The 17729-nt window shown below is 42.8% G+C and overlaps 1 protein-coding gene across 1 annotated transcript in view; it reads right to left on the reverse strand.

The window, feature by feature from the left end:
* Positions 1 to 16194, reverse strand: part of PHLPP1 (PH domain and leucine rich repeat protein phosphatase 1) — a 175966-nt gene extending 159772 nt beyond the window's left edge. The window contains exon 1 of the mRNA XM_081150244.1: positions 14465 to 16194. Within this exon, the coding sequence (XP_081006370.1) occupies positions 14465 to 15977 (1513 nt within the window). The 5' untranslated portion in view covers positions 15978 to 16194. The remainder of the gene's footprint in view (positions 1 to 14464) is intronic.
* Between the last annotated feature and the right edge of the window lie 1535 nt (positions 16195 to 17729).

The raw sequence follows: 17729 nt of genomic DNA on the forward strand, positions 1-17729 counted from the left end.
TGAACTACACCCTCTCCCCCAACATGTCATCATTCAGTAAGACCCGGGAACTCCACACTCTGAACAATTCCCATATGTCCTCAGTTCTTCATCTGTACGGACCTAGTCTAGATCTTCCTCATGTAGACCCTAGGGGGCCCCTCGGTCCCCCTACCAGCAATGCCCTATCCCATCCACTACTATGCCTGGTCTACTCTTTTAAATATTCAAAACCATCTATCTACCCCAACTGGAGCAGAGCTGATTAATTCCCTGTTTGGTACAACCACCACATTGTACAAACCTCAGAAGCAGTGTACTCTGTACAAGTATTTCTATTTCTGCTACTAGGCTGAACTCCTTGAGGCAAGGCCATTCTTTCTTTAGAATGCCAGCTCCTAAGAGTGTTTTAAATATTTATTAAAGGCCTCCTCTAGGGCAGTCTCCAAATCTCTAGTAGCTCCCTCCCTCTTCTCATCCATCTTCCAGCTGGCTGCCAATTAATGCCCTATAATACAAATCTAATCATGTCACTCCCCACTTTAAAAAGCTCAGTAGCTCCCACTGCTTATCAAATCAAGTCCTTACCACATGAGGTCTTTCATCAGCTGGATCCAACTTCCTTCTAAGTTTCATCTCCTGACACTTCACCACTAGAGCTACCACCATTCCCTACACACACCATGCCCTTTCATTCATGCCCAGTTCATGCAATGCTAGTCCCCCATTCACATAGGGAATCCTTCCCAGGAAGCCTTTCCAAAGCATTCCACTTCCAGGGAGAGTCGGTTTGTTGGGCTTCTGGGTTCCCTTGGCACTCTGTAAATGCCTTCATTAAGGCACTTCAAGTTTTATTATAATTGTTTATGTAAATTTCCCCCCACACACATACCAGATAGGAAAGCCTTCACATTCAAAAGGCATTCATCCTGAGAGTTTCATAAATTTTATATAAACATTCTTTTCAGACCTCTTCACTTCTATCCATGGCCACAACCAGCACCAGCATTTATTCTCAGTATGAAAAAAAGGCTCTTATAAGAAAACCAAGTAAATAAATAATGTTTACATCACCTTCCTGAGAGTAACCACACATATGGTAAGCAATAGAAAGCAAAAAGGCCCACTGAGATCTGGAGGCTGGGTGGTGAACCAGGTCCATTTACCAGTTAAATGGATGGCTACACTCAGTTTAACATGTATTACCATTTCAAACTCATCCTCAGTAAAATCCATCCTCAACTGCTAAATAATTCTAAACACCAAGAGCAGGAGACACGCCTTCATTCATTCTCATATCACCAACTCCTTAGTGCCTGGTCCGCAAGTTTTACTGAATTAATTAGTGATATCCCCTGTACTACCTCTTGCTTCCTACTTTCATGAATCTACAATTCTCCCATCACTCAAACTGCAAACTTGCCATATTTGAGCTTCTATCACCAAAACAGCCAATTAGCTACTGAGTCCTAGGATGACGTCTAATCTGTCTACTTTTCTCCCTCCACTGCTTTAATCAGGCCCTCAGTATTTCACTGAACCACACAAGCTCCTAATTTAAGTTTCCCTCCATCAATTCCAACTGCCCCAATTCCTGCTTGTCCAAAGCTAGCACTTGTTAAACTGTACTGTGTAGATGAATCACCTGGGGATCTTGCTGAAATGCAGATTCTTCAGTAAGTCTGAGCAGAGCCTGAGACTCTGCCCTTCTAACATGCTCCCAAGGAGATGCTGATGATGCAGGTCCATAGATCCACTCAATGCTGCAGTCAACAAGCAGAGGCCAGATGACCATGCACCAGGAACGTATGAATCAGCATGCACTTCTAGACTAGGTAAGAAATTGGTCTAGATGGCCCCTGGTCCCCTCCTTTGCTCAGATCCTATGCCCTCCCTGGGATATCCATGACGTTTTCACCCATTCACCCAAAGTCTGGCAAAGCTACATCTTAGCAAGTATTACTTCAATTATTACTTTTAGCAGGTTCCTACAGACAACTCTGGTTATCAATTCCAACATTACAAGCATTTTTAAAAGACAAAAAGGAAACTGTGCAAGGGGCTAAGTAGAGTTGTGCTGATGACAGTACCTTAAAGATAACTGGACACCACTACCTCCCTTTATCCAGCTGTATTACCTGGAGATTAAGGCAACTTGGGTTAATCTATCAGTTTCTTAGAACTAAGAGGGCTGTTAACCGTTGTTGTGTTGTGTTGTGTTGTGTTGTGTTGTGTTGTGTTGTGTTGTTTGGTGGGGGTGATGATGGGGAATCTTACTCAAAACTGTACAAAGCAGGAAGCAGTGAACTCCATTAGCAGCTGCAAGCCAACTCGGGATATAAAACAAGTATCCCAAGTGTACTAACTGCTACGTGATCCCTCCTCTCAGAAGTAGACTTTTGTGTGGTATCTTCAGAATGACATTATTTTCTTAGCAGCTCCAAGATTTATGTTTACAGAACTTCTGTTATCATGTATTTATCAATGAGACAATATCATTCAGATTTTGGTTAAAACACCAAGTCCCTCTTATAACTTGGTTACAGAGCAATGGATTTTGATTGTCTACTTTATTATCACAAGGGCCAGGAACTACTGTCATTATTATATTGATGCTAACATCTCTGTTAATATCCTCATAAAAATCGACTTCTCTGGTGTTGATACTGCTCTTAGTGAGTTAACCGAGGTCTCTGTAAAAATTTGTCACAGAGGGCAAAAAGGTGCTAATGACAGTGGAAAATACACTTTGGCAGGTAATTAACCTGAATGTTGGTTAGTTTAAATTAGAAGTATTTTCATTTGATTAGAAGCATGACTTATTTTAGTCAGACAGAATATGAATAACTGTTTTCTACCATGGTGTTTGTCATAATTTAAAAACTAACATAAAAAGCAAAATGAAGATTTTTTTCCAATCTTGTCATTCACATTACTATATGAGACAATATGTCAGACATTTGCCTTCCAACAACAAAAAAATTATCACAGGCCATTAGTAAAGACATAACTTGCGATAAATGTAGTACAGGTTTTACAGCCATAGATAAAAGAGTTATTTCTGCTTATATGAACACTTAAGAGTTGTGTTTTCTCCTGTTCTACACAAGAGGTTTAAAAATTTTTCCTTCATCAGCAAAGAGCCAGGCAGTAGATGGGCAAAGTTAAAAATAATACCCTCGGATTATTGCCAATTCATCAACTTCCAAATTTTACATTAACATGGTTTACGTATGACACTAAACTAAAAGAAAGTACCTGCCTCCAGGAGATAAACACAGCTTTTCCTATAAATCTCATAAATCCAAGGAAAGCAAAATTCTCACAGGCCTTAAAAAATGATTTAAGAGAACGTCTTTCAAGTGAACTGTATGCCCCTTGCCAGGATCCAGGGCAACTTGGAGGATATGAGCACTTGCGTTTTCTTTTCAAAAAAGTGAAATTAATATCTGCTTACCTAGAACTTAGATCCTCACAGACCATGATAGCAAATGGAGCCCGATGATTCAGGGAGATAAAAAGGCCTAGATGCCTAGGTAGAAAGGTACATGGTGAACCTTAAAGCATTAAACTGGAATTACTAATCCTAAACTCAGTTTGACTAGAATTGGACTAGTAATTTATGGTTGCTCCTCAAACAATTCAGTTGCCAGAACTATGGCTACAGCCTCCACCTTCTGGATACCCCTTCTGGTTCTTCAAAACAGTTCAAGGGCCTCGTGGGGATGCACACAGTGGAGTCAGACCACTCTCGGCTTTACTGCTGCTACAGAAATCTGTGAACAGTGCACCTCTATATAGAACATTTCCCACCTGTTTATTATAAATGTTGGCTTGCTTGTTTGTTTCCACAAGCATGCCCTCAAATCTGTATTTCAAGGGATCCTAGAAAATTCATATTAATCACCTCTAAACCGAAAGCTCCTTTGACCTAGTATATACAGTAATTACTAGAAAAAGGAATGAATGAATGAAGTGAGTGAAAGTGGATAGTCTGCCAGTGTCACTGAGCAGCAGTATATCCCATCTTCCCTAATGAGCCCTAATTAACTCTAATTAACATTTGTGGCAATCCACTATTGCTAAAAATAATAAAACCACACTACATTTCTTTAACATCTGACAGTTTACAAAGCACTTCCACATATATCACCGAATCTGAACCTCACAAGTTCTTTGAGACAGATATTTTTATTACCTTCCCCCCCCCCCCCCCCCCCCCCCGCTCTCTAACAAACGAGCCTCAAGAAGGTCAAAGACTCACATCAAATACAAGTATACCTCAGAGGGAATGCCGGTCCGGTTCTAGACCACCACAATCAGGTGGGCGTCTCAATAAAGCGAGTGGGGTCTGTGTAAGGAAGAGAACAAGTCTGCTCCAATTAGAGCGTTTACTCCTCCCAAAAGGAGAGGCCCTTATTACATAAGACTGAACGTCAGCTGCCCCCAGCCACACCCCCTCTCTAGACCATCAAGAGAAATTTCTCCTCTGCTTCAGCATCTGGAGTACATATTCTATATGCCAGATGCAATGCATTTTACCCTTTGTACTTCTGCACTTTAAAAAGTTCCCTTCCTCAGATTAAAAATACACAGTCATCTCACATGAAAAGATGCTCAACATCACTAGTCATAAGGGAAATGCAAATCAAAACCACCTCACATCAATCAGAATGGCTGTCATCAAAAAGTCAACAAATAACGTGTTGGTGAGGATGTGGAGGAAAGGGAAGCCACGTGCACTGTTGGTGGGAGTGCAAATTGGTGCAGGAACTATTGAAAACGGTAGGGAGATTGCTCGAAAAGCTAAAAATAGATCTACCATACAGCCCAGCAATTCCACTTCTGGGTATTTATCCCATGAAAACAAAAACACGAGTACGAAAAGACATATACACCCCTATGTTCATTGCAGCATTATTTACAATAGCCAAGATATGGAAGCAACCTAGGTTTCCATCAATAGATGGGTAAAGAAGATGTTACATACATTTAACTCAGCATTAAAAAAGAATGAAATCTTAACGTTTGCAACAACATGGATGGACCTAGAGAGTATTATGCTAACCAAAATAAGTCAGACAGAAAAATACAAATACCATATGGTTTAACTTATGCATGGATTCTAAAACAAAATGAAACAAAACAAAAACAAAAGAACACATAAAACAAAAACAGACTCACAGAAACAGAGACTGAGGCCCTGGCCTGGTAGCTCAGATGGGTGGAGTGTCGTCCCAATACACCAAGGCTGTGGGTTCAATCCCCAGTCAGAGCACATACAAAAATCAACCAATGAATGCATAAGTGGAACAACAAACTGAAGTCTCTGTCTCTCCTTGTCTCTTCTCTCTCCCTTCTTCTCTCTCTCTAAAGTCAATAAATAAAAATTTTTGAAAAAAGAAACAGATCAAACTGATGGTTGCCAGAGGGGAGTGGAGTAGGGGGATGGGGGAAAGAGGTAAAGGGAAATATAGTCAATAGTATTGTGATAAGTTGTATGGTGACAGATGACTGCTAGACTTAGTGTGGTGACCACAATATAAGGTACATAAAGGTTGAATCACTACACCTGAAACTAATATAACACTGTATACCAACTATATTTAAATTTAAAAAAATGAACAGTCATCTTTGAAGACTTGACTCAGTAGATAAGGGAAGCTACAATTTTCACTTAAGGTAAATGATTAAATTAAAATGGGACTTGATATAAAAGGGAATCTCTTTCGCCCCTAAAAAAATTCACATACTGTATTTTTGCTAATAAGAGCAGGATGTTTCTTTCTCTCCCCCCACCCCCCTTTCTTTTTTTAGAGAGAGAACAGACATTCAAAGAAGTAGCAGATTTCATGGTAAAGACTTCCAAACCCAGAAAACAAAAGCCCAGAAACTACTGAACTGAATTGTTCTGATTTTTTATATCACACAAAAGTAGAACTATATATGTATACCTGAACAATCTTATGTGCATTTAATTGTAAGATGACAACCTTTTTCCCTTTAAATAAAAATTAAAATAAAGAATATCAGGAATACTGGATCTTTCTAATGAATATATGTCTGAATGGGATTTTTTTTCAAAATCTATTCTTAAATTTTTCTCCCAAATATTTTTAAATATTCAATTATTTCTTTTTCCAACATTTCCATTCTTTTAAAAAACCCAACTGTTCCATTAGAAGCCCTCCTTTGTAATCTGTCAAAGTGACACGTAACCCCTCAAAAGCACTGATTAGCATGAAAAAACTAAAAACACTTTGAATAGAGAAACCACAAATCTGTGAAACAAGCTCCATTTTTTAAAACTTTCACTGTGAATACTAAATATAATGAGGATCCAAAGACAGTAAGTATAGAGGTTCAAGTGTGGGAGAGAGAAAGAACAAAGGATTGATAATCCAAACCCTGGGCACCATTCCTAATTCTGAGACTGATTTGACCTTGGACCTGACACTTGTTCTATGGGTTTGCTTTCTCCTAATCTACAAAATATGCAGATATTAGAATCTCACGGGATCCTAAATTCTCTAATATAGTCAAAATTACAATACAAAAATGTCATTTTCTTTAAGTGCTTTTTCTCCTACCGACTCTAGGGCACAGTAGACAGGCACACAGCTCGCTATGAATTAAAGTTAACAAACCAGTAAGTTTTACACATCTGGATCCCTCAAATAGAGTCAGCATTACAGTAAACTTTATAAACTGGATTATGAAAGTGTCTTGCTCTATAAGTCAACTTAAGGAAACAATCTTACTTTAAGGGGATGCATTTCCTGAAGTTCATCTCTAGCAGGCAGAACTCTACTTTGAGGAGTAAAGGCTGGCGGGGAGGGTGAATCGAACATTACTCTGTCACTGGTCCTGATCCACACCAAAGAAGTGTCCTGCTTTGGTCAGCAACCTCAGGCTGTCTGGTATAATATTAAGTCCAAGCACCCTTCTTTGTCCTGAGAAAGGACAGATTTGACTGTCTTAAACCCACAGACAGGTCTTACAGAACTTAAAACTACAACTTTTAGTCCGTCTAATTCGGCAATTTTCAACCCCTGTACGGCAAGAACTTTTAAAACATGTGATATCTGACTACTGAGTCAGGGGCACTGACCTCTTTTCCCTTAGATTGTCAAATTAAAAAAACACACACAAAACCGACAACAGCCAACACAATAGCCATCTGGTGTGAATGAATACAAATTATTCCTTTTTTTGTTCAGAGAGGCAAAAAGTATGTTTTTTGGCGTGCCGCAGAATTTTAGTAATCGGTTTATGTGCCATGAGATGAAAAATGTTGAAAATTGCCGTTCTCATTTGAAGAGCAAGCAGGCTATCCAACGGAGCCCCAGATGTTACGAGTTGGAAGAGATTCCTTCTACTTCAAGCTTATAACATTCTACTGAGGAGAAAAACAAAGCCCAGCATAGGTTAAAATAAATGGCCAAAGTCATACCAAATTTCCCAACTCTCAGACTAGTCTCTTCAAATGAGACCATTTTCTCTCTGTCAGTAGGAGATTAAATGGCACAAATTCTTCCCCAAAGTTGCTCTTTGAAAAGAACAAGGTTACTTTCACCTGACCCTGGGACACGGCAGCCAAACTCAAGAACCGTAACGTAGCACCCATTCAGCAGGACAAGCTCTCAAAATATAGGGTGTCCAAAAAAATGTATACACACTAACAGCTGACGACACACTCAATTTTGAAAATGAACTGTATGTTAATAAACACTGACTTTATAATCATTCAAAGTGTCTATACACCCTGTATATGGATGGAAACAAAGACAGAATTCCCTTAGGAATATATTTCTCATAATTGACAATAAAGGTAAAAAAAAATGGTTCTGTGCATAAAACTTTGTTCTTTAGACCATTGTCAGAGTGCACCAATTCTAAAATCCAAATAATTATTAAATACACATTGAAAACAAGTATAGATCATATGTTATTTTGCTGTATTTTAAAACGTGCCTCATATTTGAAAAGAAAGCCCAAACATGAATATATTATTAATGGAAGCAGATAAAGGAAAAGATTCATTTTCTAAGGGCTCTTCATCAGCTGTATGAATCAGTAGAAATAGAGAGCAACAAATGCAAAACTCTTCCTGCTTGAAAAGAATGAGGGGGGGGGGCGGGGGGAGAAAAATCAACCAATTCAAATTATTTCAAAGTTCGAATTTCTAATCAGGTTTTTCACTCATCATTGAAATGTTCCAAAACCAAATTACAACTGACCCTTGAACAACACAGGTTTGAACTGCAGGGGGGCCACTCACATGCAGATTTTTTTCAATAAATTCCACATTTCAAATTTTATTCAGTCTTCAACTGAATGCTTTCACATAAGCATGTGACAAAAATTCTGGATTTTTTAATTTATTGTGTTTTGGTAAAAGTATTGACATTTACAAACTCAAAATATGGTACCAGGCATATTTATTACACAGGATGGGTCAAAAGTAGGTTTACAGTTGTTTATATGGGAATTAATACAAAAACTAATAAATAATAATACAAGAATAAACTCTTTTTCTACTCACAACTGTAAATCTACTTTTGCCCCATCCTATATGTAGATATAATACATAACAAATCCATCCCATCTCTAAATCAAAGTGTAGTAACACTTCAGTAATCCAGTAACTGTTACTGTGCTTGATTCTGAAACACAGTATCACACTACTTGAAAAAGCTGCTATTTCATAGTTAACCAAATATCCAAATGTTCTTCAATCAAAGTATCACTAAAGTCTATCCTTCTCAGATTCCTGAGTTTCAATTAATCAAAATTTTCCAAAGCCCACAGTTGAAGTTTCATACAAACCCAAACACAAGCAGTCACACAGACTTAGGTTATAAATACCTTATACGTCTAAAGAATCCACATGGTCGATTTTTTTGGTTTTCTTTTAATTATACTATCTTTAGAAAACCAAAGGTAAGTATAAAAAAGGGGTTTGCCCTAGAAGCACAGGAACATGAGGCCAGATTCAAAACCCCTCATTACCAGTGTTGTACCAGATGCGTGGGATTAAAGGGGTGGAGTAGCTTTTAGAAGGTGGGATTTTTTTTTTTAAAGGCTTCATTTTCCCAGACTGTTTTGGACATTTTGATAACATCTCTTTCTCTTTTTCAAAATGTCAGGCGTCTGTAAAGGAAAAGCGTTTCTATTGAGCGCTTCAGGATCTCTCGACTTTCACAGTACAATTAAACCCTTCTCTGGTCCAGAGAGAGGAACTGTGTTCAACCCTGGCACACAACAAAATCATTAAATCTAAGATGCCTCATTTGACAGATGCCTCATTAAATTCATCTCAAAGTTGAAGTAAGATATGCCTTTGAAAACGGGGGGTGGGGAACACCTGTTAACCCTAAGAAAACTTTGAGAACTGTTGTCTCAAAGTCCACACAGAGCTTCACTCACAAGAAATCGAAGATATTAATAGTATGTGGCACATCTAAAAATCTCCTGCCATGGGAGAAATGCCTCAGTGCATGTGTATTTAACACATCCCTAGGGACCCAAACAGCATGGAAGGCTGAAGAATCAGGGCATGCACCACCAGCTGCTTAACAAAATTCCACAAACTCAACTCAACAAATGTTTAAACTAAAATGCCAAGTATTATGCTAGGCTTGGGCCACATACAATGTCAATGAATGTCATGCTACCGATAAGCCAAATTCAGGATGCTAAAGAGAAAGAGACTAAAAAACACCTTACTCTTTAAAAATAATAATCTTTCGATAACCAATCACTTAAGGAGGTTGATTTAACAATCTCATGGCAACAAAAAGATACAACTTTCAAAGCAGAAACTTTACGAACTTATTTACACGCATTTCGGTGAGCACAAGGGCACCACATTTTAGGTAACTATGAAATTCAGAGAAAACAGCTGGCTCTCTACCTCTACATGACATGTAAATTATAAAAACTGTACAACGGCACAGTAATACCAATAAAGCAGTACTGACCACTAACGTACAAATAATTCTATTTTAACATAGAAGGTTTAAGAAAGCCTTCCACGATAGTTTTTTCCAGTACTTTGTAAGTACAGCTCTATTTTAAAGGAACTGTACTGTCTACACCTCCGGCCTCAAGTTATCCACTTTCCAGGTGACGTGCTAATTCTCTACACCCAGTGAAGACTTGCAGTCTGACAAATGAGGCACGCTGGCCTAAGAACAACAGAGAACCATTAGGTAAACTTGATCTCATATACCCTTAAATGCAAGTATGACTATCTGCAACCAGGATATGTAGAACAATTTAGTATTCCTTCTATTCTGCCTACTTACTTGCCAGTCTTGGTTCTTTTAAGTTTTTAAAGGCAGCATCATAAAAATAGAACCCTCCACATTTCACAATGAATACCACTTTGGACTAGAGGACAATATCGCCTCGTTACCAACAAAAACAGCATAGATTCTGACTGCTTTTCAACAAAGCGAAAATTCAAGTGTAAATGACATTCAGCATTGATTCATGGAAAGTGATATGAATTGCAAAACAGAATATCCAAGCTCTCTCTCTCTTCTCAGGTCTGCCAAGGACTGAAAAACCACAAGCAAGAGTGGAACCTCTCTGTTCTTCAGTCTCTCCATCTGAAAAGAGGACTGACATATACTCCTCCCTCCTAATGTTTCTGAAAGGACAAACAAGACAATTTATGTGAAAGCCCTTTAAGGTTTTTGAAGAAAAGAACCCAACATATTAACACGTCATCAAACCAGTTGTGAAGGAAAATATATCACGCACTTTACAGAAAAACAACACATATAAAACTTAAATATATAAAAAACAAAACCAAAGTTAAACCTTTTGTTCTTAAAATTAAAAGGACTGTTCAGGCACACACACACTGGTGTCACATGTTCATACCACGTTACTCAATACTGCTGTAATTATAGTAATAAGAGCCTGCTCGTCAATATTACTGCTTAATGCTGAACCGCCCCTTCTTGGTTTCCATGTAAGAAACCACGTAAGGTTTGATCATTCCCAGAATTGAAAAAGAGAAGAAACAGGAGAGGGGTAAGGAGATCATTCTCAGCAATCCTAAGAAGTCACACATAAAAATATCTTGTCCAAGATTCACTCTGCACAGTGGATATGTTCTCCATTCTGTCAACATCCTCTCCTACTATTAAAATTTGAACTGAAATATAGACTACTTAAATCTAAAAGGTGATAGAAAGTAAAAAATAGAAAAAACATAGTTTAATACAGCACTTCATTGAAAACTCAGACTCCAAATCACAAGCTCATTAATGTTTTGAAGTTCATAGCATATGTCAAACAACCTAAATTCTTGAATTTTTTTAACCTAAAATTACTCTTTAAGGTAAAATTTAAGGTAGCTGATTTTAAATCGAAATTAAATGTTAATGTACTTACCATACTTAAGTAACTTCAGATCAAGCCACTTAAATTTTTCATATTTTAAATCAACAAAAACGTGGTTGCTTGATACAATAACAATTTTCAAACTAAATTTTCATTAGCAACCTAGTAATTAGTACTTTTTGCCCAACACCTTCTAGCTCCTCAAAGACTTTCATTTTACTTTACCCAAATAAATAAGCAACAAGAAATGGCTTTCAAAGCCTTTTAAAAATAACTTGAGTCAGGTAATAAGTACTAAAATTTAATTGAAAGATAACCCTCAAGAGAATGAAAGCTTTCTGCTAAACATGAATTTCTCAAAAAAACACAGCTGACTAAATAAACCAGATAGACAGAAGATAACATGCTCAATTTAAATATAGGAAGATGTTCAAAAGGCTTCAAAGATAACTTCCTAATCTATTCTTAATTCCAAGTACAAGTATAAACAAAAAGCTACGCAGCAATAAATTCAAGAGTAAGTTACATGGAAAATTATAAAAGCAAATGCAGTACACAACACCCTCTTAAAGGGTGTCATCTAAAACAAACACTAATTCTCTTCTTCCTAATGAAAAGAATTACTACCAAAATGTAACACTTTCTAGTTGGGTGTTCTACACTCCTCTGCAACACAGGAGTAATTTCTAGGAATCTCCTCCAGCTTGGTGCAAACTTTTGCTACATGTGAAGTCCTGACAATGTTCCCATATATAATAGGCCACCTTATAACAAGCCCCTTTTGTTTGTCAATAACTAAACTTCCTTGCAAAAGTTCAAGTGGACTCAGTTTTGCTAAATTTTGTTCTATAGCAAATGAGTGTGAACTCAGAGATGTTTGGAATATTAATGTAGGCTTAAAATAAGCTCAACTTTGTATATTAAAAAAAGGCAATTAGACATCTTTATAACAATCTGGCATCTTCTTTCTAGGATACCTGTACACGGGCTTCATATTCTAGAACAGGTTGGGTACTGTGTGTGGCTTTCTATAAGTTATCTTTACAAGCATATACACAGAGGTATATATGTATTTATGGCGTATATACAGAGATAAAGTAAGTTCAGAATTGAAGTGAAAATTAGTGCTTTTCATGAACAAAACAGAAAAGGTAAACCACAAAAACTAACCAGAAAGATAACTTTTCACTTTTCTATTGAGATGTTAAAAAAAAAAACACCAAAAAAACCTGTGTATCATTCACTTAGAATATTTTAGACACACTTGAAGAGACAATCTAGGGGAAATCCAAGATTTAAATTTCATGAACATGAAACCCAAAACCTTCTCATGAACATTTATCACGACCAGCATATCCAACTATGAGGAAAACAAGGGAAGCAGAGCTCTTTCCATACAAAATATGTTCAATACTGTATATTTAATATATTCCTTGCATATACACACATATTTCCTTCAATGTAATTAGTTTGGTTATATGGGTATTTATCATTCTCATGTTAACAAAATATTCTCATGATAAGTGTGATTACCATTTAACACTTCTGTAACTTTACAAACCAGATGAGCTACAGGTGAGGATATGATTGTTGCTCCTACATAAAAAATAAAATCGCCTATTTTCTAGGCCATAAACTTTTAAAGGCATGTCATCCAGTTGCGATATTCTCTTTAGGAACAGCAAACACTATTATATTGTGATACGGTTTTCCTTATTAGGCAAAAATCCATCAGAAGTCCACTTGAACGACAGAAAAACTTCAATGAAACTCAGGAACATCTCACCAGGAAAGATACCGTTCTTGCATATTTCAACGTGGGAGTAAAGATTTCTTCATTCAAATGGTCTGAACAGCGCCAAGTTGGACCAAGAACATTCAATAGTACAAATGGCTACAGAATAATAAAGCCGAGGAAGATTTAACTCTCCTGATTTAATTTTGTTAGGCTAACTTTATAAAATTCCTTATCCCTAAGAACATAATTCTTCACACCAGAAGGAGAAAAAGATACAAAAAGCTCATAAAGCTCAAATATAACAGCCAGGATCTACAGCTCCCTGACTGCTGGTCAAGTCTCTAACCAAAGAAGAAATATTAGTCACCCCCAGCCAAGAACTTGGTATGTCAATTATGTCTCAATAAAGCTGGGGGGAAAAAATTTTTTTTTCATTTAATCTAGAACTGAAAAAAGAGTGAGGAGGATTTTAGACAACATCTCCAGAGAAAGTAACCACTTAAAGCAGCGGGGGTGGGGAACGTCCGGCCTGCGAAATCATTTGGTCTGGCCCTGCCAAGGCAACCGTAGGCGGGGCTCAAAATTCAATAAATCTAGCAGGTTGTTGTGGTTTTTCTTTTCATAGCTAATTTTTAAGTTGATAATTTTGTATACCCCTCGAATGATATAAATATCCAAATGGCCCTTGGCAGAAAAAAGGTTCCCCACCCCTGACTTAAAGTCTTCCTGTGATCCCTGTTGCAAGTCACCCTGCCATGGTCACCTCTGGCGATAAAGGCTGGAAGTAAGAAGCGAGAGAAATAAATGGGCAAAATCACTTTCCATGCAAGAATCAAACTTGCAGAGGAAACGGAAATAAAGCAAAAAGCACTGGGTAAAAGTATCACTGACAAGATGCCATCTGTGAGGTTTCTGAGGAGTAAGTGGGCAAGTAAGCATGGCAGAGAGCTGACCCTGCGCCAGTTGACAAGTAAGGAGCTCCTGGGGGGTCTGGGACGCCTAGAAATGCAAACTGCGGACAGTCCAGTGCAGAGCGAGTATTCTAGAGCATTTCTGTTTACCTGAAATCCCAAACGGCCACAACACCCAACAGGTTCATTGTTAAATGCACTACCCCCGCCTCTTTGGGGAGTCCGCTGGCTGCTGCGTCCTGGAGGCTCTGCCACCACCTCCACAGGGCTTCCCCACCTGAGCCCTCAAAATTGGCCAAACCCGTGGGCTGACCCATTGCTCAACTGAGTATTACACAGGTTTCCCGTGAAGGCTGTACAGAAGTAACAAAGACCGCCGAGGACCTGCGTTCACTGGGGTACAGCCAACAGACGCCGACTTTTTCGGGACTTGGAAGTGCTGACACCCCACAGGTCCAAGCGCAGGTGGTTCCCTTACCTGCATAGAAGCGGATGAGGCAGCCAATCTCCGAGTCCATGCCTTCCTCCTGCACCCTCCACAACTCCCCAAATCCCAGCTGAAAGAGGTAGTCATTTTGGATCTGCAAAGGCTTCTCGTCCGCCTCCAGGCGCCGGGTGGTCTCTCCGTGGAGCTGCACGTAAAGAGTGGGCGGCGGGGGCGCCTGCTCGGCCATCGCCCGGGTCCCACCCGGGATCGACTGGGGGCGGCCAGGGGCCACGGCTGCCGCCGTCTTTTCCTCCCGAGGCGGATCGCGGGTGGGCCCGTCGGCGCCGTCGCCCGCCCTCGGGGCTTTGGGGTGCTGCAGAGGCGGGGAGGCCGTCGGGGAAGGCGGCCAGGCGCCCGCTCCGGGCCGGATGTGTGCGGAGCGGTCCGGCAGGCAGGGCTGGCCCGGAGCTCCCGCTGGGGCTGGGGCTGGGGCTGGGTCGGCCTCGAGCTCTTCGGACGACGAGGAGCCGCCGCCGCTGCTGTAGGGGTCCAGCCGGTCGGACACGCTCTCGGCGCTGGGGCTCAGGCTGAAGCTCTCGGTGTCGGAGGCCCGGCCCGCGGCCGCGCCGTCCAGGGGCAGCGGGGCGCCGAGGTCGCCGGGGCTGGAATCCGAGAGCGCGGGGCTGACGCGCGAGGCGCAGTGCGCCCACCCGCTCGGACCTCGGGGCAGCGGCAGGTCGCCGGGAGGCGCGCGCGGCACGGCCCCGACGGCAGCCAGCGCGCTCTTGCCGGGGGGCGGCCCCAGGTCCCGCGGCTCGGCCGGCTCGAGCCGGGGGCCGGCGTCGGGGGGCCCCTTGCCCAGCACCTTCACCACGCCGCCGCCTTTGTGGCCCACCTGCAGCAGGCGGGCGGCCACCTCGCCGGCCGTGGTGTCCAGCGTGCAGAGCACCGGGCGCAGGTAGGTCGAGGCCGTGTGGCGGTCGAAGACGTGCACGCAGCCCCGCCGCAGCTGCTGCCTCACCCAGTCCCGGTCCGACGGCTGCAGCTGCAGCATCTGCCGGTGCTTCATGAGCAGCGTCTTCCTGTCCAGGCTCCGGGTGCACAGCGACGCCGAGGCCGAGCAGGAGGCGGAGAGGCCGGCGGCGCCGGGGGAGTGCGAGGCGGCAGCGGCGGAGGACGACGACGACGAGGACGACGAGGCGGCGGCGGCGGCGGACAGATTCCTCTTCAACCGCCCTCTCCTTAGCAGGAGGGAGTTGGCGCCGCTGCCGGCCCCGGACACCGGGGCCGCCCCGCCGGCGGTGGGCTGGAGCGCGCCGCGCCGCCTCCTGCGCCCCGCGCCTCCCGCCCGGCCGGGCAGCGGCCCGGGCTGCGCCTCGCCGGGGGCCTCTTCCCGCGCCCCGCCGCTCGGGGCCGCCCGGGTCAGCGCGGGCTCCGGGCTCCGGCCGCCCCCGGCCGCCGCCAGAGCTGCTGCCGCCGCCGCTGCCGCCGCCGCCGCCGGAGCCCGGTCCTCCCGGCTCGCCTCTGGCAGCAGCTGCGCCGTAGCCGCGGCGGCGGGCTCCATTGCAGTGGGGCTTCGCGCTTCCCCCCCAGCGCCAGAGGCAGCGGGGGGAGAGGGAGGCGGTGCGGCGAAGGTGGGAGACCGCGGCGCGGGGAGACCGGAGAAGCCAATGGCGTTCGGCGCGGCCGTTCCAGGGGATTATGTGGCAATTCGGAGCATTCCGTCGGTGTCTCGGTGTTCCATCTCGTGCGCCCGCGCGCCCGCCCGTCCGCCTCGCAGCCACCGCCCCCCCACACACGCCCTCCCCGCCCGGGTCGCGGGCTTAGCCGCGCAGGCCCCACCCGCTCTTCCACCTCCTGCGGGCTAACCAGCCGGGAAGCCAGGCTCATTGAATATTAATCACGCGCCCGGAGCGGGAAGCCGGGAGGCGGGCTGGGCGGCGCTCCACAGGAACCTCATGAATATGCATCACCAGCATGACGGCATTCCTGGGACAAGTGGAAGAGACGGGGACGGAGGGGAGGCGGGGCTTCAGGGTAAACAACCTGACGCGTGCGTAAGGGGGCGGGACGGGGGCTGTTTCCCGGGAGGTTCCTGCTCTGGTCTCTAAGAGGGTGTGGCCTAGAAGAGACGCGCGCGATGCACCCTGGGAGTTGTAGTGCCAGTGTAGGGACGGGCAGGCCCGAGGGAAAGGGCAGAACTACAAACCCCAGAGATCCTTACGTTATGCCCCACCTCGCCGCCCGCTGCTGGCCATTGACAGTGGGTATTGTGCCCTCTGCTGTTGAACTGTATGCCCGGGAGTGTTCGTGTTCATTAATTTGTGTATAACCCTCCCCAGTCTCGCTCTCTAGAAGACTTTCGTTTTCCCTACTAATTGAAAATAAGGGCTTTGAGGGACTCTAAACGGTACAAAGGTCTCCGGTGCTAGGTCCTCCCCTCCACCCATTGAATGAGCTACAAATACACAAACTAAGCCAAGCTCACTTTTCCCCCACTTTTTCAAGGCCAGAGGACACAGTGTCTGGTTATTAACTTGGACGATTGTTAAAGGTGCTGTAGAAATCGTGCACCCCGGAGCCAGTCTTCTCCCACGCCTGTACCTGAGAAGGAGAAGGGCCCAGGGCACGGGTCTCAGATTCTTCCTCTTGACCTTGAGTTTGGAGTAAATGACACGGTCAGCAGCGGAAAGAAGCAGCCCCAGGGGAATGCAGACCTCGATGGGATCTGAGATGAGCTGGTCCTGTGTGTGCACTCTTACGTCTTTTCTTGTTTTTCCTTTCAACATTGGGGAAATATTTTCTACCGCTGCAGTGTTTAGTTATCTGAAAAGTTGCACTTTCTTGTCGGTTAAAACAATATTGTAGACTAGACTATGGTAGCTTTTATTTAAAAGAATTTGGTAAACCTTTTTCATTGAATTATCATTCCCCCACATTGCTTTATAAATCTTGATTTTCATATGTGAGGCTTTTTCAGCTGTATACTATCCAGGGTCTTAACTTCAATAAAGTTACTAAACTTGGGGGGGGGGGGGGGAGGAGGGAGAGAGCAAGAAATCAATGGGAACTTGTAGCTGAAATGACGGTTAAGGGCAAGGAAAGTTGTACTTAAGTTATCTGCACAGTTTCATTGAAGAGGAATGAAGGAAGCTACCAGAACAAAAATAAATATTTCTCTTGATTCTTGAAATTCAGGAAAATGATTTTCTGTGTTTTTCTTTTGAGGTCTTATCTCCTGGCCTCATGAGACTAGTTTTATTCCATTTCATTTCGATCAACAGCACAGAGTTCCATTTTTAAAATTAGGGAGAAT

Source organism: Miniopterus schreibersii, assembly GCF_964146895.1.
Source record: "Miniopterus schreibersii genome assembly, chromosome: 10".
Classification (NCBI taxonomy): domain Eukaryota; kingdom Metazoa; phylum Chordata; class Mammalia; order Chiroptera; family Miniopteridae; genus Miniopterus; species Miniopterus schreibersii.